General features: G+C 38.1%; 3 protein-coding genes across 3 annotated transcripts in view; 1 reads left to right on the top strand and 2 right to left on the bottom strand.

Annotated features, from left to right (window-relative positions):
* The window catches only part of LOC117986547 (SCY1-like protein 2), a 92080-nt gene that overhangs the window by 62596 nt on the left and 2597 nt on the right, over window positions 1–26887 (bottom strand). Inside the window, exons 2-7 of the mRNA XM_034973386.2 lie at window positions 23090–23746; window positions 22506–22684; window positions 21413–22085; window positions 20769–20988; window positions 20138–20323; window positions 17670–19472 (exon numbers count right to left, since the gene is read on the bottom strand). Of these exons, the coding sequence (XP_034829277.1) occupies window positions 18878–19472; window positions 20138–20323; window positions 20769–20988; window positions 21413–22085; window positions 22506–22684; window positions 23090–23746 (2510 nt within the window). The 3' untranslated portion in view covers window positions 17670–18877. The remainder of the gene's footprint in view (window positions 1–17669; window positions 19473–20137; window positions 20324–20768; window positions 20989–21412; window positions 22086–22505; window positions 22685–23089; window positions 23747–26887) is intronic.
* On the bottom strand, window positions 1101–11015 carry Vang (Strabismus domain-containing protein Vang). Its single transcript, XM_034973262.2, has 6 exons — window positions 10613–11015; window positions 7299–8267; window positions 6898–7082; window positions 5914–6026; window positions 5127–5316; window positions 1101–4375 (listed from the first exon to the last, which is right to left on the bottom strand). The coding sequence occupies exons 1-6, from the start codon at window positions 10696–10698 to the stop codon at window positions 4257–4259; spliced, it is 1662 nt and encodes a 553-aa protein (XP_034829153.1). The 5' UTR covers window positions 10699–11015; the 3' UTR covers window positions 1101–4256.
* Window positions 11279–17842, top strand: LOC117986384 (uncharacterized). Its single transcript, XM_034973217.2, has 4 exons — window positions 11279–11934; window positions 13945–14870; window positions 15605–15740; window positions 16015–17842. The coding sequence occupies exons 1-4, from the start codon at window positions 11463–11465 to the stop codon at window positions 16296–16298; spliced, it is 1818 nt and encodes a 605-aa protein (XP_034829108.1). The 5' UTR covers window positions 11279–11462; the 3' UTR covers window positions 16299–17842.

Here is a 26887-nt window from a genome sequence, read left to right as displayed (position 1 = left end):
AAATAAATTTAACATTTATACGTACAGCTAAATCAGTTAATTTCAAAATTATACTAAAGGCTCTGTCCTTATATACTAAAGCAGGCACAAGCGTTTTACAAAGGCTGCGATTTGAGCAACGTGACATCTTCCTTTCAGTCTATACTGCATGTATATGTTTTTCAGTCTACTGTAAAGTGGCTTCGAGTTTTAGGGTAGGCAGTGCCTTTTTGTCTTTATGGAATAGGTACGGCAGTTTTAATTATCATTATAGATGTTCTATTTCACGATGACCTCTCAGCCTTAGTTGTAAACTAGATTATGCTCGCGACTTCGTCCGCGTGGACTACACAAATTTAAAAACCCCTGTGGAGTTGAATTTTCAAAAATTCTTTCTTAACGGATGTCTACGTCTTAATAGCTATCTGCATGCCAAATTTCAGCCCGATCCGTCCAGTAGTTTGTGCTGTGCGTTGATAGATCAGTCAGTCAGTCAGTCAATCCTTTTATATATTTAGAGATTAGTGAGTGTACCGATAAGCGTCAATGCATTTGTGTGCGTAACACACCTGTCAAACATCTCCGTAAAATAATTATTAAAATGACTAATTTAAAACAGTTTTGTGTTTATCTTGCAATATCTACAGGTATTTATTCTGAGGTCGAAACTGAGCGCCACGCACGCTATGATAATGTGTACGTGTGCACTCACACAAACATAGCCAAACGGTCTTCGTAAAATAGAACATCTGTTACAGGAATAAGTTTATTCCGGATTATTTATGCACATTATACGTGCCAATAAATAATGCGTCGTGTGTTAAGTCACACTGCATACTTACGAAAATCTATGCTTCGACAGAATAATTTTTGTCAAATACGACTTTCAACGGATTTTTATATCGGCGTGGATGCGACTTTACATAACGCTCGAGGTTAAGCACTTCGTTAGCGTGATACTATTTTACACAGCGCCATCTATTGTGTTACATGAAAACGCTACAAAAATTTTGCTCTAATCTATCCACATAATATGTGCTACACACTTTTGTCTGTATATTAGAATTTCGATATACCCCCACTCTGACAAAAATATCATAAATGTAAAATCCTTACAATAAATGATGTATTTTTGACACGATATGTTACAAACAGCATAAGATTGAAGCAATCTTTGGTCAATTTAGCTACGAATACATCGAGTACATTACAAGCTGTCTATATTTATTTATGTTTAAAGCACAACCTTTTTCACGCTTTTATAATATTTACACATTTTTAGCGTTTAAACTATCGTGAGTGATTTCCATATTATATATATCTAGCCAACGGCTATACTCACGTGTTTAGTCGGGCTGATATCGACTAAACACGTGAGTATATATGTCTGCTAGATATTTACACATTTTCTTAATTTATCAGCATCTTTGTGATTTTCATATAAAAACATTCGAACATTTAGGTAGGTACATTAGCTGAGTATTTTGTTTATTTGTTTCTGTGGTCTGATAGATTGTAGAAGTACGAAAATACAAAAATTGTGACTGCAAAGTATTGATTATACCTACTTACATAATATGTCTAACGACTGTCAAAATAGGTAAGTATACTTTGACAGACCATCAATAAGGGGATGCAAGGCATATGCAATTTACATTTTTATATAAATTATGAAATAAACATATCTTTTATACATATATATCGATGATATAGTATAAAAAAGATATTATCTATGTACTAATCTATACTCATATAATAGTCAATAGGTACGCATAAATGTAATAAAACCACATCTAAAAGTTGAAAATTCATACAATTTTAGAAAGTTTCATTAAAAGCATATAAAATATCAGACTATTTTTTAGAACTATCAGAATTAAAAACTGTTTTTATCTATTAAATAAATATTTATCCTAAACTATGATATGGTTGTAAGACTACTTACAATAATATAGTATTTATTCAGTTATGAACCCAATAACTGTTTTTCGAGTATTAACGTCATATAAAGCACTGGTTTCACACTGGACTTTTTAATAATCTTTTTCATTTTGGCGTTTAAAATATCGTGAGTGATTTCCGTCATACACGTATGATAAAACGGCTTTACTCACGTATTTCGTCGACGTTAGCCCGACTAGTTTCGAACCCATCCGGGGTCCTTTTTCACAGGGACTCAGTTCGCGCACGCGTCGCGGTTGTGATTGCGAAATACGTGAGAAAAGAAAGCCGTTTTATCATACATGTATATTGTATAATCTTTTTCATTGTTTCGAGGTGAATTTCATTGGAAATCTTAATACATAATTTATTAATCATGTAGTATCTAACATAGTCCAGACTCATTTTCGAATTGTTATGTTTTATATTTTCTATTCACGCTACCGTTTTGTGCGAAATACTTTTTTACACTAATAACAATTACTTAATTAAACCTAAAATAATTTCAAAACATTATGACACAAATTTACAATTAATACGATACCTAATTAAATGCATAATTTAGTCTTTTGCTATAACTAATGGCTCAGAATAATACAAAACGAGATTCAATTTTCTCCATGATTGCAAATTTTTTTACAGTGCGACAAGGCTATTTGGCACTTGAATGACATTGACAGGGGGGCGCTGTTGGAGAACAAAAGCTTAGATAATATTCAACGAATAGGCAACGTTAGTTCCGATTTTCGCCACGCGCCAAGATAGCCTTGTCGCACTGTAGATTTAGCTCAAGTGTGCTCTCCAATGCCAATTCAAATATTAACCATAATATTATAACTTATCATGTTTAAAACCAAAAGTTGAGTATTCTAAAATAAAATTGTGCGTTACTTTAAACTGTAGCGTTGTAAAATTGTGTAGCATAGTATAAGTCCCGCAAATTTCTATTACGCTGGAACCATGTCTCATTACCATCGAAATGACGTCATTTTGCGTATATTTAAGTAAAAATATACCATCAGCACGAAACTTAGTCTAGTGCTGCTGACGTCACTAAAATTGCGGCCATTTCCACAAAAGTGGAAACTTGCTTTATCTTCTGGGGATTTTAAAATTTTTGATTGTATCCTTTTTTTTTATTCTTAAGCACCTACTTAAAAAAATGTAAAGTACAGTACCTAGTTTAAATCTAGTAATAATTGTACAATTTTTTCACTGCTTTAATTTATTTCTTGGAAGGCTTGTAAGAACACATAAGCTTATTGTAAAGCACATTTAGATTTAGAATTCTTCTTTCAAAACACGTATTTTTCAAAACACATTCTCATATAACCACAGTATTACCACTCTTACTTATGAATGGCGCGAAGATATTTCGGCCAATCAGAGCGCGCGTCCGTCACGTTCGCTATTGGTTGTTGCCTATGCGCTGTTTTATACGCGCGGATTATGAGCGAGATAGCACGAGTCTCTGTTGTTATCGTGCGTAGACTGAATAAAAAAGCTAGACTAAAGTACTGTGTAACCGCGTCTGAGATAGCGATAGCACGACGTAACGATGAATAACACGACAATTATTACCATTGCTTAGTAGTCAATATTTGTATTAACCGATCAACAATATTTGTATTAAACGTTTTTTATGTTAAAACAAGTAAACAACTAACGAGAAATACAATGATGCCACGAATTCTCAAAGTTTGTTTTGCAACTAAAGTTGTATTCCTTGAAAAAAATCGGTTACACGATAAGGGACAAAAAATAGATTAGCTTCGTCTCTGTTTATCACATTAGTAACTTTATCTGTGCTCTCTTTTTAGTGTGAATGAGAAAGCAAACGTTCGTTTGTCTAGATTTTTTACTCCGTCTACGTTCTCATATAACCACAGTACTACTCTTACTTTTGAATGAGCCAATCAGAGCGCGCGTCCGTCACGTTCGCTATTGGTTGTTGTCTATGCGCTATGTTTTGTACGCACAGATTATGAGCGAGATAGCAATAGTCTCTGTTGTTCTTGTGTTTAAAATTTTATCGTCCAGCAATAAGGCAGTGGTCCGACCGCTGGCGAGAAAACGACTAACTATCGGCGATTTTCTCTCTCAAGAAACGCACAATAAATGTACATTCCGTGTAAACGAAAGAGACGCATATATCAAAAGTTGCTCTCGGACTGTTCACATTGCCGGCGACGACTCGCTTTACTAGTTTTGTCGCTGAGCGACGAGCGGTCGGACCACTGCCTCACGCTTTACATCAGCGCACGCGCATCTCAAAACTAAATAAAGTCCAAATGTCATACCAGCCGGTGTGAGTCCCGGAGCGGGTATTCCTCTTGTCAGACGGAGGTCTCGGAGTTGAGTCGCAGGATGAAGCGGTTGCTCTTCGGGTCCACCACCTCCTCCGACAGACTGAATTTGGGCAACTGCTTTATCGAGCAGATGAGGGAGACGTCGCCTGTAATACGAAACAACGCCTGTTTTTACCTTATCTTGTTTTTTAGTGATTTTCGAACCCGCAAAACGTGAAAAAGCGTGGTTAACCTCTAGCGTCAGTCAGAGGTTATATTTGCAATATATTGTGAACTTTTAAAAATACTGTATATTCTCTCTCACTCCTGTACCTAAATATCATGCTCGCACACACTCGCACCTATAAGCTGGGTTTGTTGTGGGCCCTTTCGCAGACTTGGGCGCGTTTGGAACCCTCGTAGCTTCAGTTTTAAGTAACTCATTAAGTTTGTTATAATGTCAATTAGTATCTTCTTTGTTAATAATTTAGTAATATTAAGTAGGTACAAGTATGTTAATATAAAATAGTTTCGATTTTCAGTAAGAATGTCATATTAAACTTAAATTAACAGGTTATAGTAAGTACAACATAGTCTGAAGCATGGATTTAGAAGTAATAATTCTTATAACTTACATAAAGTATTAGTAGGTATTTAAAAATTCTTTGGTCTAAAGTCTAAACATACAAATAGGATATGCAAATATAGTGTCGGTCGTGCAATTGAGGTCATGTATTAAATAGGTAGGTATGGTTAGTTTTGCAGTAATTCGTCTATCTCAGTAATTCGTCTATCTCAGTAATTTGACTTTGACTTAAGCAAAGGTATCGCATGCGCATCAGTTGCAACTCTGGACTCGCCGCGCGTACCCGCGTACCGCGTTCAAAGCTAAACATCAGAAAAAAGAGACCATCATACCTTGTCTCAACTGAAACTCCACGCCTTCTGCCAGCGGTCTGGCTAGCAGATCATCAGATATCAACGACCATCTCTGTACAGGCCGGGCTTCCTGCTCAGCGGCCAACACTGGCCCTTCTACCAAAAACGGTTCCAAGAATGCTCTGGGTGACGCGTCTTGAGATAGGCATCTAGCTAGATGTGCTAAAACCTGGAACGATAAGGTATATACTGCTGTATAATGGGTTAATTTTGTACTGCTATGTTTTTAGCCGGGAAATCTTATTGGACTCCAGAAAATCTACTTAAATCTCAGAATCAAAGAACTAAGAGAAGGGTCAAGGGTGCCTCACATCAAATTTTACATTTCACTAAATTGTCAGTCAGAATTCAAGCATTGAAATATAATGACCAACAACAACATAATAGGTATAATAACAACTCCAACTCATTTTAGAATTTAGAAACGCAACTTTCGGAATCGCGATTACTCAGCAATGGTTATTCTTAAAAAAATAGTATAAGACAATTCTTGTAGATAATTTTATGATTTACAGTTTTTGTCTGATCTATTTTTTGATAAACTTACTGTTTACGAGAAACTAAAAAACCAAAAATTTTGACCTTGTATAACTTTTTAACACACATGGGATCAATGGGGACTTTTGATATTTTATTTGTAATGGTGTACCAAAGGTCTGCGCCGATATGTAGTTCTGTGAGAATTATTGCAAATCTGCCACTATTTTTTGTCTAATTAGACTGGGCTACTAAACCTAGTATTCAGCCTTTAGGTTTGTAAACTTACAGAGTCAGCAGAATGCCTCGGTTGCTGCCTGGTGGCTCGCAGGTACTTCTGCAACGCGCGCGCCAGCGACGGGAACACAGCCTGTGCTGCTTCTCGGGGACCCAATGCACCGCCTGAGGATAGATTTTTTGCTTTTGAACTAAAATTCCGGTACATTTGTACAGTTCACTGATCTAGTAGCTTATCACGAGACCCTAAGCCGGGATAAAATAGTTACTGGTTATTGTACCAAGAAATTCTGAGTACCAGTCTTTAGTTACCAAAGCCAGCCAGTTAGTTATGAAGTATCAAGGATGATATAAGCTTGATCGTGCTGGGCACGACCCGTGTACGAGTTTTCCGAGCCCAGTACGTGCCTCACGTTTATATTACACCGAGTGTAATATAAACGTGAGGCACGTACTGTGCCGTGTCCGTGTCTATACACGGACACGGCACGGTGAACTGCTTCATATAAAATGTTCGTGATGTTGCCTCATCTTCGCGTCGTACATGGCTCAGCCCATGCCCATGTAGCTCATGGTACGCCCGCCACGTGCTAGCATAAACCATCCCTTATACTCCGGTATCTCGGAGAACCGTGATAAAGAGCCATGATAGCCTAGTGGTTAACTACGTCCGCCTCCTATTCGAGAAGTCGGAGGTTTAATCCCGGCCACGCACCTTTGACTTTTCGGTACTTTTTAAAATGCACAGAACTGTAGAATGTGTAGTCAAATATCATTTGCTTTAATGGGGAAGGAAAACATCGTGAAGATACCTACACGCCTGAGAGATCTCCATAATGTTCTCGACGGTATGTGAACTCTGCCAGTCCGCACTTGGCCAGGGTGGCAGACTTTAACCTAAACCCTTCTCATTTTGAAAGAAGACCCGTGCTCAGTAGTGGACCGGTGATGGGTTGATCATGATGATGATGATTGATCTATCAACACCTATAATCAGCATGAGAAGAGAAGCAGCTAAAGCTGTGCACACACTCACCGTTGGCAGCGGAGAGGCGCACGCGGCGCACGTGCGCGAAGGCATCCTCGGCCGCAGTGAGTAGTCTCGCGCGGCGTTTGCGCACGCGACGCTCTCTCTCTGCCTCTTCATAGTAGCGCTCGTTGTGCGCCGAGCCTGAGTCGCGTCGCCGCCCTGCGCTGCCCGTGCAAGACCCCGCCGTTGATCTACAGCAATCAATAATTGCATAGTCTCAGTACATCTTACACCTTTCTTTCCAGCCTTTGTTTTAACTGCTTATATTTAGGTCATTACATTAATTATTGCAAGCAAGATTTTTGCACACATTGTGGCAGGCGACATAATACATTGTTACATGTTTTTGAAGCGATAATAAACAATATATTATTAATAAGATAAAATAGATTCGGATAGTTTCTTACCTTGTCTGCCCTGACTGTGTGTTTGTATTGGAATCCACTTCGTAAAACTTTATACTGGCCTGTGCTTTCCTCTGTGACTTTGATATAGGAATCTTTTCCAAGTATGGATTGTATATCGGGAACTTTGTATAATATCTCTGTAGTACCCAAACAGCTGCTCTCTGTATACTCAATTGACCTATAGTGTAAGATCGACTCTCCCCATCTGGACTTCGCACAATCTTGATATAATACACAGGCTCTAAATGCCTTATTTCCATTAAAACTACTGTCACATAATGTATGAAGAGTAGCGTATCAGCAAAACTAGATACGTATGAAACTAGAGACGTATAATCCATTGCTTCTTCCCCAACTGCTAAAGCCTTAGTCGCTTCAGTTATTTGCACAAAGTAAAACAGCCAATACGAAAACGAACATACCGCTAATATTACTAGCATCATAGCTCTGAACACAAATAATCTAGGTAAAACTGCATTTCTAGGGCGTAAAAATACAGCCCAAATCCCTATAGCCAATAAAACTAATTTGAAAGCTAAAGACAGCAAAATTCCTTTACATTCCGCTGTACAGGACAGAAGTTGTATTCTTTGACTCGGCTGTAAAGCTATATTATCTGATAGTCCAGGGAAAAAACCCAGCTTAGGTAATACAACCATTGCTAAAGGACTGACGAAGGATACAAAAGTTAACCCTAAAGCTATTGTCGTTCCAAAATATCGTGAACAAACGAATCCTAAGCCGCTATCTGACTCCATGGGCCAGTTGCTAACATCCTCCATGGATTGGGAGCCTTCAGAAGTGTTCCCTGTCACCGCTGTGGTGTTTTCCCCCCAGTTCTCGTCTTGGGGGAGGATTTGGACTTCGATGACTTCTTGGCCATCTCTACCAATCTCTGGGTTAATATTCACACTAGTCTGGAATGGTGCCATGTTGTCGCCGCAGTCTTTTCTTTGAGATTTTGTACTCCTAAAATAAAATAAAAAAAATATTATATACAAAAGGAAAAGCTGACTGATTGATTGACTAATCTATCAACGCACAGCTCAAACTACTGGACAAATCGGGCCTAAATTTGGCATACAGATTGATGAAGACATCCACTAAGAAAGGATTTTTGAAGACCTCGGTTATACGGATTCGCCATTATCCAGACTACCAATCGAAAATTGTTTGGCCAAGTGCGAGTCCATACTTGGGTATTTTTTCCGCCATTTTGTACGATAAATCAAAAACTATTATACATAAAAATAAATGAAAATCTATTTTAGAATGTACAAGCAAAGCCCTTTCATATGATATCCCACTTGGTATAGTTACCTTACTTTGAAAATTGAAAATACTAGCACAAAACCCACTTTTCTTCATACATTCGATTATCCGGATTTTCAATTATCCGGATCCCTAACGACAACAATTAGTCCGGTTAATCGAGTTTCCACTGTATTCATGAGGCCATATAAATTGTAATAAAATATTGTTATTGAAGTCAGTTCCCTTAGCTAAGTAAGTATTTAATTTTTATAAAGACCACAAATCAACAAATCAGAATATGTTATGTATAGTATAGTTACCATTTAAATAAGACCTCAGCTAAGAAATTGATTCAGCTATAGTTGAGTTGTAACCAGTTAAATAATTTATTTTTATATTCAAGGTGATCTTAACAACCAAGCGTGACTCTTTCAACTTGTGACCATTCAAGAGATTTGCTTAAATGGTAGAGTGGATATTGGAAAGATTCTCATGTTTTAATGTGTTTTATTTATTTACTAGAGGATGCCCGCGACTTCGTCCGCGTGGATTTAGGTTTTTAAAAATCCTGTAGGAACTCTTTAATTTTCTGGGATAAAAAGTAGCCTATGTTGTTCACCAGGATGCAAGCTATCTCTGTACCAAATTTAGTCAAAATCGGTTTAGCAGATAGGCTGTGAAAGGCTAGCAGACAGACAGACAGACACACTTTCACATTTATAATATTAGTATATATATAGTATGGTTGGATACGATAAATATGAATACTTTTTTATTGACTGAGCTATGTTATTTTCTAAAAATTTATTTAATTTAATAAACAGTTAAACAATTAAAATTGAACCGATTTTCATTTATTTTGTACTTAAAATTGAAAAATCTTAAAGAAATACTGAAATCCGCATCCGCATCCGCAGAGGTGAACTTCTAAAAATCCGCATCCACGGATGTCAAAATATTCGCATCCGCAACAACCCTGGTAGGTAGGTAAGGTAGTTGACACTGAATAGCGGAGACTCATGCAAAGAACTCAAAAGTTTCTTCTTTTTCTTAGTTATGTTGCTTTATCCTGTTCATCAAATGTTTAAATATCTCTGACAACAGATTAACACAGTTTTTGAGAATTCGTTACAAACGGTACATTATTTTCTAATTAAAAAAACCTAGATAACATAAATTTCTTGAGTGCAAATGACTGATAACTTAATTGACTTGATAGAAATTTTATTTTGTTCAGTAAACTGTTGAAACTGTTGTGTAATTAATGTTTTTTTTTAAATAAATAGGTTGTAAATCCTTTGTGAATCTGTGCAAAATTTCCAGTAGGCCAAGGTAAACCGTAATACATAACAAGGTAGCAAGTGCAAAATTAACAGTGCTTTACTTGGGTGGAATTTACTGGTCTAATCAGTCTTAGTAAAATTTTTTATGAAATAGTATGTATAGGTTTTTAAAATCTAAAGCTAGCTAGCTAAACTAGCGCTTGGCTGCAACCAGACCTGCTGGCAAGTGGAGTGTGCTTGCCTAGATGATGCCTATTCACTCTTGATTCACAGGTACAATCTTCGTTGTCTTAACCATAATTTAGTTCTGCCGCAATTTAAAACATTGAAGTTTACACAGGTGTTCAGTATTATACAGAATGTGAATTGTACATTGGGATTTAATATTGTATTGGTAAGTGAGAAATGTTATAATGTAAATTAAGTACCTACCTACCTAATATTTATTCAAGTAGTGTTTACATCACTGAGTTATACTGTGTGACTAGAATTCAAAGTAATGACCTAAGGATGAGTATATTCTTGTATAACTAGTGCATTGACTTAGTATTATGACAAAATTCATGAAAACTTTTAATGAACTGAAAGAAAATCTAGTTTTATCTTAGTTCCTTGTTTTTACAGCAGTACCTATCTATTAAATTAAATAGCTTTCAGACTTTCAATGATGATAAAGTCAAAATTTAGTTTTACTAACAGCATAGTGTATTCATAAGTACTGAGTAAAGTTGTAAGTAGATATATACTAAAATTAGAACATTGTTTAAATAAACATACCTTGTGCTTCGATGAGTGTGCTGCCTATGACGGGAACTTCGCCTCGACCGGCTGCTTATTTCCGATCGAACTGACTCCGTCTCCATGGTTCAGCTATAGTATAATCAAAACGGATACCCGCGTACTATCCATTAGCACTTTAACTCTATAAACCCGCAATAATCCACCATGAAATCGCATCACGAAATTAGAGCAATTAAAATGCGTCCACTTTACGGAATTCCATTCACTAATTAATTCATTTCGCACGAAGAGAAGTTTTGCTACAAGTGGCACAATGCTATGGTATTGATCTTCGATGTTTTAGAACCAGACAACGTAAATTATCATTACATTATTGATATTTATGGGATTTTCTAATTGGAGCGTCGTTTACAGGTGTTGTCCAAACGATTTCATATTGAATTATCCTACCAAGAAATATTGAGTCCTTCAAACTTCAAGGCTCGTTGTCTCTTTTTTTCTTACTCTTTAACATATGTTGCGTTCTCGTTCTCTCGAAGGAATTTGTTGTCTTCTTAATTTTGTAGCATAAAGCGAATACACAGTTCCGAAATTGAAGTGATGGTTTAAAAAACTTAAAAAAGACAAAATTATTTAAAAGGAATAATTAATTAGAATAGGATTATGTAAATTTAAATATCTATAATAAATAAAATGATTTTATCAGTAAAAAACAATTTGTTTTGTAACAGATGATGATCGGACAAGTGGCGGTGAATTCGAAAAATAGAGCATTAGATTAAGTACAACGAATTGATAAAATGATAAGATAACAGCGCCGTATCAAGTGCACAACTTATTGAGCACCTCAATTTAGTCATGAAGTTATTGTTTATCCTTTGAAACAATGGAGATCCCTCAAAACAGAACCAGCCAAAGAGTACGGAGTGAGAACAGAGTGGAAGATTTACACTTGGATCGTGTTGTGGCTTCACACCCAGAAATTGGACCTAGCCCTCCAGATGGAGGTTACGGCTGGATGATAGTGATATCAGCTTCGATATACCACATAACAGTGCCTACAGTGTTAATTTTATACGGTTTAGTAATTTTAAAGTCTGTACGCGAGGATGACCATGCCGAAGGAGAGAAACTCAGGATTTGGGACGTCGATATTGCTTTGGTCCCTGTTATTACGATTGTGATACGACTCCTACTGGACTCATGGTGTAGAGCCGTGGCGAAAATTTTCAACATGCCAAGATTCACCGCTTTAGCTGGACTTTGTTTATCCGTAGCTGGGGTTCTACTGTCAAGTTATTCGACGAACGTGTACAGTAATGACCACATAGTGAGCATATTTGCTGGAATCTTTGCCGGTATGTACCTACACTTTTTATTTTAAGACTAGCTTATGCTCGCGACTTCGTCCGTGGACTACACAAATTTCAAATCCCTTTTTCACCCCCTTAGGGGTTGAATTTTCAAAAATCCTGTCTTAGCGGATGCCTACGTACGTACGTGATCTGCGTGCCAAATTTCAGCCCGATCCGTCCAGAAGTTTGAGCTGTGCGTCGATAGATCAGTCAGTCAGTCAGTCACCTTTTCCTTTTATATAATATTTAAATTTGATAGGTTATACGAGATCCCTTAAGAATGCATCAGTTCCTGCTCTTGAGCTGAGGGGATTTAGGAACTGTTGATGGTAAATTGGTATTGTACCAAGCAAGCAGCCCATTAAATTGCGCTCGATTCGGGGGTGACAATCCCCACTTCATGGGCCTTGCAATAAGGTATGGCTGTTTGTATAGCAGCAATGCCCTCAGTTTCCTACGGACTATGCTCAGTGCTCACGCGTCGTCGATTTCTCAGCTTCTCAAGGACCAAGGTTCTCTCGAGATATCACTTCTTTTACGATGTTGCGTCAATTATTTTAGAGGAAGTACGAAATGCATTATAGAAGGCATTTTACCCACGTTTATACGTAGGCGATTTTAGCCGTAGCCCGAAATGTTGGTCAAACCAACATCTCGGGCTACGTCCACGGGGTCTCTTTCATCCGATATCCAGGGTCGTAAACGGTGAAGAAAATCATCGTGAGGAAACCTGCATGCCTGGGAGTTATCCTTAATGTTCTCGAAGGTGAGTGAAGTCTGCCAATCCGCATTTGGCTAGTGTGAATTATGAAGAGCTCATTCGGAGAGGAGATTTATTCTCATTCTGAGGGTTGATGTTTATAATGATGATGATGGACGATAGTATATATAGCTTCTTTTATCTGGTGAAATCAATGTCTCGGGCTACATCCGCGTCCTCTTTCCTGCGATCTTCCAGGGCGAAATGGAAAAGGGGATGGTTGAAGCGTGAAGCTCCAGACTCCAGAGCCGGATGTACCTATGCCTATGCTAAGTATCTACCTAATACCTTTTTCACGGTCATCATTGAGTTTTATGTACAAAATTGTACCTATATTTTAATAGCTCATTGTGTAGCATTGTAGATGAAGGTCACTTATTGTGGCGCCGTGTAGTACCTAGGTATACCAACCTACATCAACAAGACATCTAAATATATAAAAGGAAAAGGGGACTGACTGACTGGCTGATCTATCAACGCACGACTAAAACTATACTGGACGGATCGGGATGAAATTCAGCATGCTATTATGACCTAGGCATTCCGTAAGAAAGGAATTTTGAAAATTCAACCCCTAAGGGGGTGAAATAGGGGTTTGAAATTTGTATCGTCCACGCGGACGAAGTCGCGAGCATAAGCTAGTAATTAATATTATAGGTTTCTACTGTACTTGTTAATCTGCCTGCAATTAGCTAAAGATGACTGTATAGAATTTTATGACGGTTATATTTCACCAAGGTGTGGATACCTTCCTTGTTTACAATTTACGTCATGCTTCAAACACCTACTTGCCTATATCGATATCTAGATAATTAGGTAGGTAGCGCACAGTTTAATCTAACATTTGGTTCCGCCCTGTTCACATTATTTTTCAATTACTTAATACCGGATTAAGGATCTACCTACTCAGTCTTGAGCGATGCATCAATACCTGTGTAGGTAACGGTGTAATAGTACACGATAAGTCAAAATGGCAATCGGGGTATGAGGCGAGGGGACGCCCTGCACACCCGCACCGGGTTAGTGCGGGGGCCGTGCGGGGCGTTCCCTCCCCGATTACCATATCGACCTGTCGCGTACTAAGTACAGCTTACCTACCTATCTATAGCAAAACTGTTTCAAGATGGTTCTTCTTGGTAGGACTAGCATTCCGGACCAGTGGTGGATTTATATGAATATTCGAAAGCCCCTTCTAAAATTTTACCTGTTTCTGTTATTTATACCTACTTATGTTTAATTCTTATCAATTTTAGGAGCTGGCTGGGCATTGACAGGCCAACAAACCGATGTCATCATCACCCACTACTTCAGAGAAAATCTCACGCTTGCTCAAAGACTAGTACGCATGGCACCATCTCTCGGCAACGCTATGATCTGCCTCGTAGTGGGCTACTTGTGCACCGTTTACACGAGCGATCTAGTCGTGATGATATACGCCGCTATACTGATGCAGAACTGCATATTCTTGGCTGCGTACACACGCCCAATTTACATAGAAAAAGTTTTGAGATCAACCTACAACATGATCCGAGCGGTTGAAGACGACGACGAAATTATATTCTCTAACCAGAACACGCAAAGAATTGTAACAATCGAGGAGAGGACGGATCCCATAGCGTCAAGAGTTGCGGCTGAAAATGCTGTTTCGACACAAGACGAAGAAAACGACGTTGTCGTGTTCAAATCAAAGAAAGGGGCAAAGGAAATCCTCGATCCAGAAGTGCAGGACAGAGAAAACAACACGCACGCTAGATTCTCCTCAGATTTCAGCAGCGATATACCTAATCGGTTTTCATCAGATTTCAGCGCGTTCGATAGACCAAATCGATTCTCCTCAGACTTTGGGACGCTCGATATAACTAGTTACAGTCGAATAAGTGGGTATCGGGAGCTGGAAAATATTGATAGAGATGGTCAGAACCCCCAACCGTTGTATAGAGAAACTACAGTAAATGCTCCGTCAAATAACTTGATATTTACGCCAGATGTGACGCCCGGGACGGCTAGGAGAACAGCGTCCATGAAGAAGAACTTCATAACTGTGATGAATATGCTGGTGGATTTGAACTTCTACTTGTACACGCTGTTGCATCTTTGTACTACGTTCTCTGTACTTGTGCTTGGACTCGTATTTCCAGCGATGTTGTGGGAGCTGAACCCAACTATGAACATTTGGTCGGTAAGTCAATTATACAACACTATGGGCTAAGACTCTTCTTGATTCTCTTCACCTTGAATGACATCATAATTCTTGATCCTCTTCACCTTAAACGACATCAGTTAAGATTCTTATTCAAAGTCAAAAGTCAAACCATTTATTTAAATTGGGTACCTAGGTACTGTACCCTTTTTGATAGTCATTTCCGAGATAATGGAAGTTTCCCGAAGCCTCCGAGTGGAATGATTTACTTTCAATAAGTCATTATAAAAGCGAGACATTGTCGAATAAATGGGTTGCTTGGCTACCCCAGTTTCTTTTTGTAAATTTGGATTAGAATACGTATCTACTTATATCAAAGGGGAAATCCCGTGAATCTGTATTGTTCTACAGAAGGATACCCTATTCAGTAGGTAGGTACTAACCAAACCAAAGGGGTATGGGTTTAATAAAAACTGCCATACCCCTTCCAGGTTAGCCCGCTATCATCTTAGACTGCATCATCACTTACCACCAGGTGAGATTGCAGTCAAGGGCTAACTTGTATCTGAATAAAAAAAAAAAGGTGGATATAGTTAAAAGTCCCGCAAATTGCTATTGCGCTGGAACCGTGTCTCATTGACATCGAAATGACGTCAGCCGAAATAAAAAATAGCATCAGCTCGAAACTTTAGTCTAGTGCTGACGTCAAAAAATTGCTGCCACGCGTTTTAGCAATTTGCGGGACTTGTATTAGTTTTTTTTTTAATTTACAGGTAGCGTCAGTAACAGCGATAGCCCACTTGGCTGCCCTTTGCTTCATAATGCTCTGTATCGCAATGCCAAAGAACATCAACGAAAAGTCCAAGTTGTACGCAACGATCTGCGTTTGCGGCGCTGTTGGCTTTTATGGTAAGAGTACCTTCATTTTGATAGTTTTCCTATTAGTCCCGCAAATTGCTATTGCGCTGGAACTATGTCTTATTAACATCGAAATGACGTCATTTTGACGTCAGCGGCGACCATTCTGGTATAAATAATTTTTTTTTTAATTCAATTAAACTTTTACAAGTACTTTTGAATCAAATACATCTACCACGGGTTCGGAATGCCTTTGGTTCGAATTCAATCCATTCAAACTTTGGATTTGTTACGTATTTATTCTAGTATTTTTTCTCCATTCCAGGCATTACCCTGTCGGCAAACAAAAGCGTTCTGGTAGTCTGGTGTATGATTGCCAGCTTTGCCACCGCCGCCTCCAGCGTGTTACAACAACCTCTATACAATGCTCTCAACGAATTCGACACCACTGCAACCATGACCACAGCAAATATGATAGTGGCAACCATTATAATGGTATGGTCTGTGGCCTACAACTACGAGTATAAGACGTGCTTCTTCATCGCCAGTCTGTTGCAGAGTGCCACCGCTTGCGTGTTTTTAGTAGCATCTTTCAGACGCCGAAGATAAACTACCCTCATTTTTAAATTGATCCTACCGAATGCGCCAATTCATGTTAGTTCATTAATATAAATTGATTTTTTTAAATTGCAACCTGGCTGTAGCAACTTTATAAAACACGCTCAAATACCATACAACTATGACCACATCCACAGCCAATATGATAGTGGCGACCATTATTATGGTGTGGTCAGTAGCCTACAACTACGAGTATAAGACGTGCTTCTTCATCGCCAGTCTGTAGCAGACTGTCACCGCTAGCGTGTTTTTAGTAGCATCTTTCAGACGCCGAAGATAAACTACCCTCATTTTTAACCTTCATTTTTAATTGATCCTACCGAATGCGCCAATTCATGTTAGTTCATTAATATAAATTGATTTTTTTTAAATTGCAACCTGGCTGTAGCAACTTTATAAAACACGCTCAAATACCATACAACTATGACCACATCCACAGCCAATGTGATAGTGGCGACCATTATTATGGTGTGGTCAGTAGCCTACAACAACGAGTATAAGACGTGCTTCTTCATCGCCAGTCTGTAGCAGACTGTCACCGCTAGCGTGGTTTTAGTGGCATTTTTCAGACGCTGAAGATAGACTACCCTCATTTTTAACATCTTTGTTGCTACCGACTGCGCCATTTAATGTTAAATAATAGTAAATATAGGTTCGTTGTGAAGTTACCATTGTTAACCAAATAAAATAAAAGGTTGTGCCAATTTAAATAAAAAGAAAAATATTTTGTAACTAGAAAATAAGGAAAAAAATTAGTTTAAAATTAAATGTACTTATTTTTTATAAGATTTTTCTGTATTATAGCAACTTGCTATAAATTAATTATTGTTTTATAATCAAGTATTAATTTTAATTAATTTAATTAAGAGCAAATATTAACAAAAATATAATTATTTACATATTTCATTTTTAAAAAATAAATACATAATATTTTGCTCTATTCTATTTAAAGGATTAATTAGAAATAGTAAAATAAACAATTATTTTGAGAAATTATTATTTATTTAATTAATTAAAAACTGAGTAAGTGATAAGTAAATAATGAATTAGAGTATAATACTATGGTAGATATTTTACTGTTGGACCAATGGACATTAAAAATATTTAAAAGCATTTTTGACGATTATTCATATTTAACTAATTATATTTTTTAATGAATAAATTAAATACAGGGTGTAACCACAACGCTGGCAAAAACGAAGACAGGTGATATAAGTCCCGCAAATTGCTATTGCGCCGGAACCATGTCTCATTAACATCGTAATGACGTCAGCCGACATAAAAATATACCATCAGCTCGACACTTCAGTCTAGTGCTCACGTCATTAAAATGGTATTAGCAATTTCCGGGACTTATAATACCGATGATTACTGATGATACCACAAAAAACGCGAAAAAATAAAAAACATATGACTGACGCCAGAGGTCAACGAACGTTACGTAAGTAGGCCACTCGGAGACAATGCCGCGTCGTAGGCGGGGCATTGACCCGAGTTTTGCACGCTTTACATTGCGGGTTTGAAAAATACTAAATCACTAAAACTACAAAATGAGGCAAATTGTTATTGGTATTGGATTGTGTTTAGGTAATATAACAATAACGCCAAGTTTTTGCTAGCGTTCTGGCTACACCCTGTTTAGATATAGATAAGTAAAAAAGGTATTTGATAAAATAGATTGTTAATTAATCGTAACAAAATTCATTTTTTATAAATAAAACATTTATTTAATAAATAAAACTGAAAACAAAAACAAAATTTTGTTTTTCTTTTGTATAAATAAGATTTTTCTACACGGGAGTGCAGCGCGTCGAATACCCTCCTAAATTATATTCTTAAAATAAATAATTCTAATAGGAATGTTCGAATTTTAAAAATCATTTCGAATATTTCTATAGCACATTCAAAATATCACTCGAGCACAAAACTTAATAAAGCCTGATTAGAAATATGTATAAAAACGTGCTCTGGGGGCGCCACTAGTACAGTGCGACAAAGCTATCTTGGCGCGTGGCGAAAATCGGAACTAACGTTGCCGTCAAGTGTCCTCTTTGTTCTTGTTCGAATATTCTAAGCCTTTCTTCGCCAACAGCGCCCCCCTATCAATGTCATTCAAGTGCCAAGAGAGCCTTGTTGCACTGTATAATGTATATGGTCTGTGGTCTATTATCTATAGTCACTAAGTATAGGGCCTTGTATAAATTAGATCCACGGTTTTCCGCAATATAGCGAGGTATTTTATTTTTCTGGTCAGGCTTTATAGTCCGTACAAAATGACTCCTCACGCGTCATTTTAACTCTATGGGTCAACTGTCAAAAGTACGGGTCCAACTTTAAAATAAGGACTAAAATCGCACTTTTGACATGAAATTTGGCGCATAAAGTTAAAATGGCGCGTGAGGAGGTAAATTTTACGCGTTATACTTATAATACCTATATACGCACAGAATTTTATTTTGTTTAGAGCAGATTTTTCCATCACCAAACAATGTATTAATTCTGAAGCATAACTTATGTCACAGTTTTCAAACTGACAAAATAATATTAATAATTTTACTGTTAAAGTTAATTTAACTTAACAAATCCATCATTTCACTATCGTTTGGCTTTTTAACATCATTATTATTATTACTTTGACCCTGTGTAGGTAAGAGAGATTCGAAAGCTGACCAGTCTTGTTTCATTTTGGTCTGCTTGGTTTGATTGTTTGCCCATTTGTTGTTGAAATTCCCGCTTGGATCCGTGAAATTCCCGGTTGGACTTGTGAAATTTCCGGTAGGACTCGTGAAATTTCCGCTTGGACTCGAAAAATTCCCGGTCGGACTTGTGAAATTCCCGCTTGGACTCGAAAAATTCCCAGTTTGAGGACTAGTCCAGCCAGTATTTGCCGGTAAGGCTAACTGATTTTCAAAAGGCATAGGACTTTGATATGCTGGGGAATTCCCTAAGTTTAAATTATAGTTGGGCATTGGTTTCGACGTTGATTGTGTGACATTGGCCGTTGGGTATGTTTTTGTTGTGAGTTGACTGAGATTGGTTTGGAATAATGAGTTTGTTAAGTCTACAGGCTTAGGTTGGGGTGGAGGTTGTATTGAAGGGGTGGGGATGGCTTTTGGAGGGGGTTGCCGTGATAGTTTTCGGGCGGTTTCTTGCTGGTGCGCGATCCTGAAAGAGAAATGCCATTGTTATATTTTTTCAAACGTTTGAAATAAAAATTCACTACTTTTATAAGTTTAATAAATAAATAAAAATAAGAATTTTGCTAGGGATTGTATTATTTATTTTTCAAATATTTTCTAGTAAAAATATTTCTCTATTAATCTCTCTATTAATCTGTAGTTTAGGGTGCAAACTTTTGTCCTTTTTAGGGTTCCGTATCTCTAAAGCAATAAGAAACTCTTATCTTCGTTGTCTGTCTGTCGTTTATGCTAAGAGAATCAAACCCTATAGGATACTTCCCGTTGAAGTAAAGAATCATGAAATTTGACAGATAGAAATGTCTTATAGCACAATATTAAAGGTCATAATCCGAAAAATGTGAATTTATGGTTACATCACAAAAAATATATTAAAACATCTTATTTCTTATACATATGGAACCCTTCATGTGCGAGCCCGTTTTTTAAATAATAGTGACTTAATATCACACAACAGCCGCAGCATTGGAAGACCCCCCCCCCCCCCCTTAGTGGACGGACAACATCAGATGAGTCGCAGGGAGCCGCTGGATTCAGGCGGCGCAAGACCGTGGCGTGTGGAAGTCCCTACAAGAGACCTATGTCCAGCAGTGGACGTCTATCTATCGGTTGATGATGATGATTTTGTCTTACCTCTGTTTATCCTCCATGGTCAAGGACCCGCTCTCAACAACGGGGGTGGGTTGCTCGGCTTTCTCCGGCTTGTTGTTAAACGAGAAGGGATCTAATCCCAGGCCGGAGAACATTTTGTCAATGTCGTTCTGAGGAGTTGGAGCCGAGACCAGATTGTCTGGTGATGTTAGTGCATGCTCCATAACCCTAGAAGCAGAAAACTGTAGTGAATTTATGAAATAAATTTTTTCTCGTCTACCCCATAGTGTGGGGTATCGTTGAATAGGTCTTTTAAAAATACTGTGGGTGTGGGAACATCATTTTTCGATTTCTAGATCCGTTTGTAAAATATGATGTTTTAAAGTGCTAATTTTTATTAGAGTCAAGTGGTATTAGCATTTAGCCCCCTTTATCAGTCAAATGGTAGTACATAGGAACGTGAAAAAATTCACAGCAGTAGTATATATAATCAATTATACAGGAAAACTATCATGGCTAAGTAGGGTTCACAGGTTAAGGAGTTATATTTGTTTTTCGAGGTTAGATTAATTGTGACTACGGAACCCTACACTGCGCATGGCCCGCCACGCACTTGGCCAGTTTTTTTCCTTTTGAGGTATGGAATCGTAAAAAAAGGTATAATATTATTTACTTGGACTCATTCTGTATGGAATTGAGTTGCTCCAACTTGGTCCTATGCTCGGCCTCCACTTTGGATATCATTTGCTTGACGAGCGATATGAGCGCGTTGAACTGGTTCAGCGTGAGCCCATTCTCGACGCACAGGGGAATGAGGAACGGGAGAACCTTTGTCGCCATAACCTCTTTTGTTATGCCGAGCTTTTTGTGACTCAGTGTTAGCTTGTAGATGCCTGAAAAATACTTAATATTATAAATGCGAAAGTGGGTCTGTCTGTCTGTCTGCTAGCCTTTCACGGCCCATCCGTTCAACCGAATTTGATGAAATTTGGTACAGAGATAGCTTGCATCCCGGGGAAGGACATAGGCTACTTTTTATCCCGGGAAATCAAAGAGTTCCCACAGGATTTTTGAAAACCTAAATCCATGTGGACGAAGTCGCGGGCATCATCTAGTAGGCTATAAGTATTCTAGGCAAAGGGCTGAAATTAAATAGTTAAGCATATTAAGAGTAAGTAGTTTTAAACATTTTTTATTACATGTGATTTCAACCAAATAATAAAATTGATGAAAAAAAAAAATTCGCTCAATTTATCCACATCTAGTTACCTAAAGTCGAAAATTTATAGCGCTACTAGAAGCAAAAAATAAACCTACCTAAAATGCCCATTAGCACAGCGGGCTCCCTCGAAGGTATCTGCGGCAAAAACGGAATAATCTCATCCAACACCAACCATTTGTCCAAATGCTCCAACAGTTTGCCCAAGCACAGCAAACAGTTGACCCGCACAGAAATATAGTTCGTGCTCAGGCATAGCTTCTTTATACGCGGTAGCAACGCATTTTTCATGGCCGGGTAATCTATTAGTGAGGCAAACGTTGGTAGTACAGATAAACACAGTTCCTGAATTTGTTGGGCATCGGACTCCAATGCTCGGTACAGCATTGGCAGAATATCAGTCTTCACTTCGTCTCCGGGCGTCAGTTTTAATAAAAGCTCCATTTTTTGCATAAAAATCAGTAATATTTGTATCGGATCTTGTATTAACATCACAGGTTTTAGCACCGGTAGTATATATTTTACGTATTCGTCTTTTGAAGAGTTCTCGGCTATTAACAGGACGTTTGGTAGAACGAATGGTACCATGGGCGGATTTACGAACTCTTTGGTGAGGCACGGCAGGATTCGATAGATGCATATTCTGTGGGGCATTTTTTGTATGATCTGTGGCAGGCCCTTGTAGAACTGGGATTTTTGTAAGTTGTCCCATTGGAATAATGAATCTAGGTAGTTCAGTGTTTTAACACCAATGTCCTCAAAGTATGGAATCTAAAAAAAAAGGTCATCATAAAATTTTTTTTCTTTGCTTTCAATAAAAAATCAAGGAGGGCCCTGCACAAATATTGGGGAATTTTATTTATATAGCACTACATGACTTAAACTAGCGCTTAAATATATTATCCATGACGATATTACTCAATTCCTACGTTGTGCAATAATGTACTACTTACGTCATGAATGACTGTTACATGGGTCTGTGAGACCCATGTAACTGTAGCATAACACTGTTTTATCTATAAAATAAAACATGATTCACATGACTTGAGCAAGTCTACATGTATTATTACTGCTTACAGTACTGCTTAAGTAACACAAATATGCTGTTTAAACAATTTTTTAATTTGTGGTCAATAAATGGGTAAATTAGTATTTTATAAATCTCAATGGAAATCAAATTTGGTTATTTACCTTTAAAAATTGATGTGGATCAGGTCTCAACTCAGGTGTAGCGTTCAACATAAGCTTCACATATTCTCTCAGGCCATCGTTAACACACAGCAGTCTGGACGGAGGCAGGTTCCTCATTTCATTGGCAAACCTCTTGAACTTTGTGTAGTCATTGCCTATGTTACCTAGAGTCTGGTGACCTGTGGCAAAATGAAAATTTACTGTACCACATAGCAGAGAGACAGGGGGAGAGCTGAAGAGAAAGAGAGACAAAGAAAGAGGTAAAGAGATAGTGTGGCCCAGTAGGGAGAGTGGAGAGTAGTTGTGACAACTTAGCTCTTAACTGCATTCTTGCCTGAGAGGGTACTATGGAAAATGTTGAAATTGGATAGATTTAGGGTTTGCTGCAACTGGACATTCTATAGGAGAGGTCTTTTATTTTTAATAAGACAATACTACAATGATGATTAATATTCCCCTTTCAAAGCCACTGGTAGAAATCTTTTATAGAAATAACTGTTTCCCTGTACACTTTCACTTTCTTTTTCCTTTATTGTTACAACTTTCTACAAAATAAAAAATAAATAAAATAAAAACATACACACCTGTACTATGCAATGCATAAATAACCATTCCCAGTGAATAAATATCACTTGCAGGGGAATGAGTGGCTGATAGAACATATTCTGGCGCCAAATAGTCCAACGCAGGCTGAGTCAATGCATGCATAGCCTGACAGTACTCGTTAAATGGCCAGAACGGAGCAGAACCTGTCGTACTCTGATTTGCAATACAGAAGTCGAAGCCAAATATCTTCCAAGCACCTTGCTGGTTCACGACAATAGACTCGGGACATACATTATGGTGTAGAAGCTTCACATCATTATGTAGAAAGGCTAGTCCTTCAGCGACTTGCATCAACCCATATTTTATTTCAACGTCATATAGTTTATAGTTGACTAAACTGCTCGGTATTGGTTGAGGCATGTTCTCTGTATTACCGAGTACATTTGCCAAGCTTGCAAACACAGGTTCTGTAGCAAACGCCAAACTTTCTCGACTCTCCTCTAAACTGTGTTGCACAGTTAATATTTGTGGGTGTTTTAACTTTGTCAGCTGCACGATGCCACGTTTTAAAATGTCTATCATAATATCTTTGTCTCCCTTCGACCATCTGTCCAGTTGCTTTTTTTCGAAAACGAATATTGAGGCCTCTTGTTTTGTTGACTTTTTATAGCCTTTATATACTTTCCATAACAAACCTAGAATCAAATCATTTAGAATTCATTATTGATGTGCCTCCGGAAAACATACAGCATTTATGTATGAAGAAGCAATTATGTATGAAGAAGCAATTATGTACTCACCGCATATATGCGCGCTTCATCCATAAACATGTATATTCCTATGCAATAATGTAGTTTACCTTACCGGATATAGGGGCGCTAGTGTCTCACCCAGCAAGGCAGTGAGCCGCTGCCATCTTGGATGTCATAGCGTTGTGTACTTTCGCCGCGTGCGCGTCGAATCTAAAATTATATCGTTAATCCGTCTTCCTTTGCAAAAAAATTATTTTCAATAAGTGCAATAAATGTGATAATACGGTGATCATGATATATATTTTCTTATTATTTCGTAATATTACCGTGGGGACATTTTGGTTGGACCCCACGTGCGCGAACAATGTCGATAGGCTACGTAAGCTAATCGATCTGGTGTTTCGCGCTTATTGGTGCCTGAGAGGGCTCTTGAAAAAGGGGATACCTCGACATCCAGCAGCGATTCAAGCAACGAGCAGGATTGAGAGTGACTCCCGAGAGAAACGGCGAGAAATTACCAGGTAACGATCGATCCTCGGATCGATGCGTTATACAACCAGGTGAGTTTTCTTACATATCTTATAATGCATTTACCATATTGTGTATCTAATGCAAATGAGATGCTAATTGAGAAACCAAATTAAACAAATGGCGATTTGGTTGACGAACGTGTCGACACCGACACCGAAATCTAAATCTGGATCTAGGTTTCTTTAATACAAATTTTGGCGAGGAAAAGTCCCAATGGTTACCTATAATCGGTTATTGAATCTATTTATTTTATGTACAAAGTTAATTGAGTGCAATTTAAATTTTACGCCAGTGAATCGAATGATAACATTTTATCTCGCCCACGTGGCGAGATGTTGGTTATAACAAGACATTGGTTAAATTGCTCATTTAAAGGGGTTTCGTAAACTGAAAATAACGGAGAACTGTACTCACTAAACAATAGCTAACACTTATTTGGCCCCACTGATGACATCATGGCCGTTACCACCATTGCTTTATTATACCAAACAGAACTCAGTTAAGAATCCAGATACCCCCTTTAATAAATGACTGAAACATTCAGATGATAAAGTCGCCCTTTGGTCTAAGTATCTCCTGCATTTTTATTCTTTTGAATATAATGATTAGCAATAAAGATGGTTAAATAAATAAATAACATTCAGCAAATCATCTTTGTCTTAAAAATTATCAGAACAAACTTTACAAATTGTTTGGGTAACAGGCGAATGTATAGCATAATATATTATGTAAGGCGCAGGAGATGAATATCAGACAGAATTTTCATGGAGATGTTTATTTTAAATACTCTAAGGAAATTTTGGATACGGTATTTGCATATGTCAAAAGTGAATGGTTTCTCAGTGATGGTTGAATGGAGGGTCTTCCACTGGAAGCCTCTCGGACCTCACATATCTGATATGTGAGGTCCGCACCCTTTGTTAGTTTTGGGTGTGATAACCATTTTAAATTATTGATTAAGCTGGAAAAGTACGTCAAATCATTGTGACGTCACATGCCAGTGTTTCATGGGGCCTCGCGTGCTGAGCGTGTGTTTTAACGCTTTATAGGATACTGATTTGACTAGTTGTCAAATACCGGATTGGCTTTTAACAATAGTGACGAGGTTCTTTTTGGATAAAGCAACACTCACTGCGTTTATGCAATCCCCTGGTGGCCCATATTTATAAATATTACAGCTATAAATGCCTACAATTGAAAAACCTATCCAACACAATATGTTACAGGTTATGTAATGACATTCTAATATCGTTGGCAAGCTTTTGATGCAAACAGTTTTTGTAAATGTCAATTACGGTATTTCGAATACCCTAATACAAGAAACTACCCCCGGTAATGCCCACAAAACAAATAATGCAACATGCAACCTGGTCACCTGTCACGACTTAAATGACACAAGAATTACTGGACCAAAACTAGTAGAAGTGGTTCACAAGGAAATGCCCAGTTTTATCCCCGAGCTTTTTCTGCGGAAGGAAAACGTTGGATCGATGCGTCTGATTTTCGACCCTCGAGAACGAAACAAATTTGTGAAACAAAACTATCCCGTCTGATTTGTCATACCGGTTCGTAGCTTTCTACAACAAAAGTTGGACAACCTGTCTAATTTTTGGGTCTGGCGGCAGCGCCCCACCTGTAACATGCTCGGTTGCGGAAACCTTGCATGCGAAGGAATGTCGAGTGCTAGTCTACCTAGACGACTTCCTTCTGGTCAATCAAGACCAATCCAAGTTATGTCTTCAGGCTGCGGAAGCCGTGAGGCACTTGGAACTTCTGGGCTGGCAATTCTGGTCAACTAAGACCAATCCAGGTTATGCCTTCACGCTGCGGAAGCGTGAGGTCCTTGGAACTTCGGGGCAGGGGGATCAATTACCAAAAGCCAACGTCCATACCATGTTGAAGACACCGGTTCTCGTCCGATCACCGAAGTTAAGCAACATCGGGATCAATTACTAAAAGTCAATTCTAACACTCACACAAGACCTACAATACCTGGGTATTCGTTGGCAGACTATAAGAAAATTCAATGTTCTTGCCCATAATAAAGAGTAAAAAACTATCAACGAGACCTTTGAGAGAATTATTACTGAAAATATCTGAAATCACTCTTCACGAAATGCAACGGTTGCTAGGACAGTCAGACTTCGCCAGTTTAGTAACTCCCAGAAGCAGACTACATTCTGATCAGATCCAAATACGCCTCAAACGTTTCGATAATATGTTTTAGACTGCTGAATCCACAATCGTGGAACAGGGAATGACATGGCGGCGCGGAACCACATGTCTCAGGCTGCCAATATGTACACCTAAAACCTGCCATCCACTGCTTGGCGAATAATGCCTCTGATTGGCTTTTAGTGCCCAATTAAACGGGAAATTAATGCCAGAAACTTGGTGAGTGCATCAAAAATGATAGCACAGCAATAGAAGGAACTTTATGCAGTTATAGTGGCAATTGAAGACAGCACAAGAACTCTGTAAAAATCGCAAGTCTTAGTTCAATCGAACACTCATTCGTTCACTCACTCGTTCGTTCTAACGTTCATTTTAATG

The sequence above is a fragment of the Maniola hyperantus genome, chromosome 11 (genome assembly GCF_902806685.2).
Source record: "Maniola hyperantus chromosome 11, iAphHyp1.2, whole genome shotgun sequence".
In the NCBI taxonomy this organism is placed as follows: Eukaryota; Metazoa; Arthropoda; class Insecta; order Lepidoptera; family Nymphalidae; genus Maniola; species Maniola hyperantus.
The sequence above is the reverse complement of the archived record's forward strand: the minus strand, read 5'-3'. Positions and strand labels throughout refer to the sequence as shown.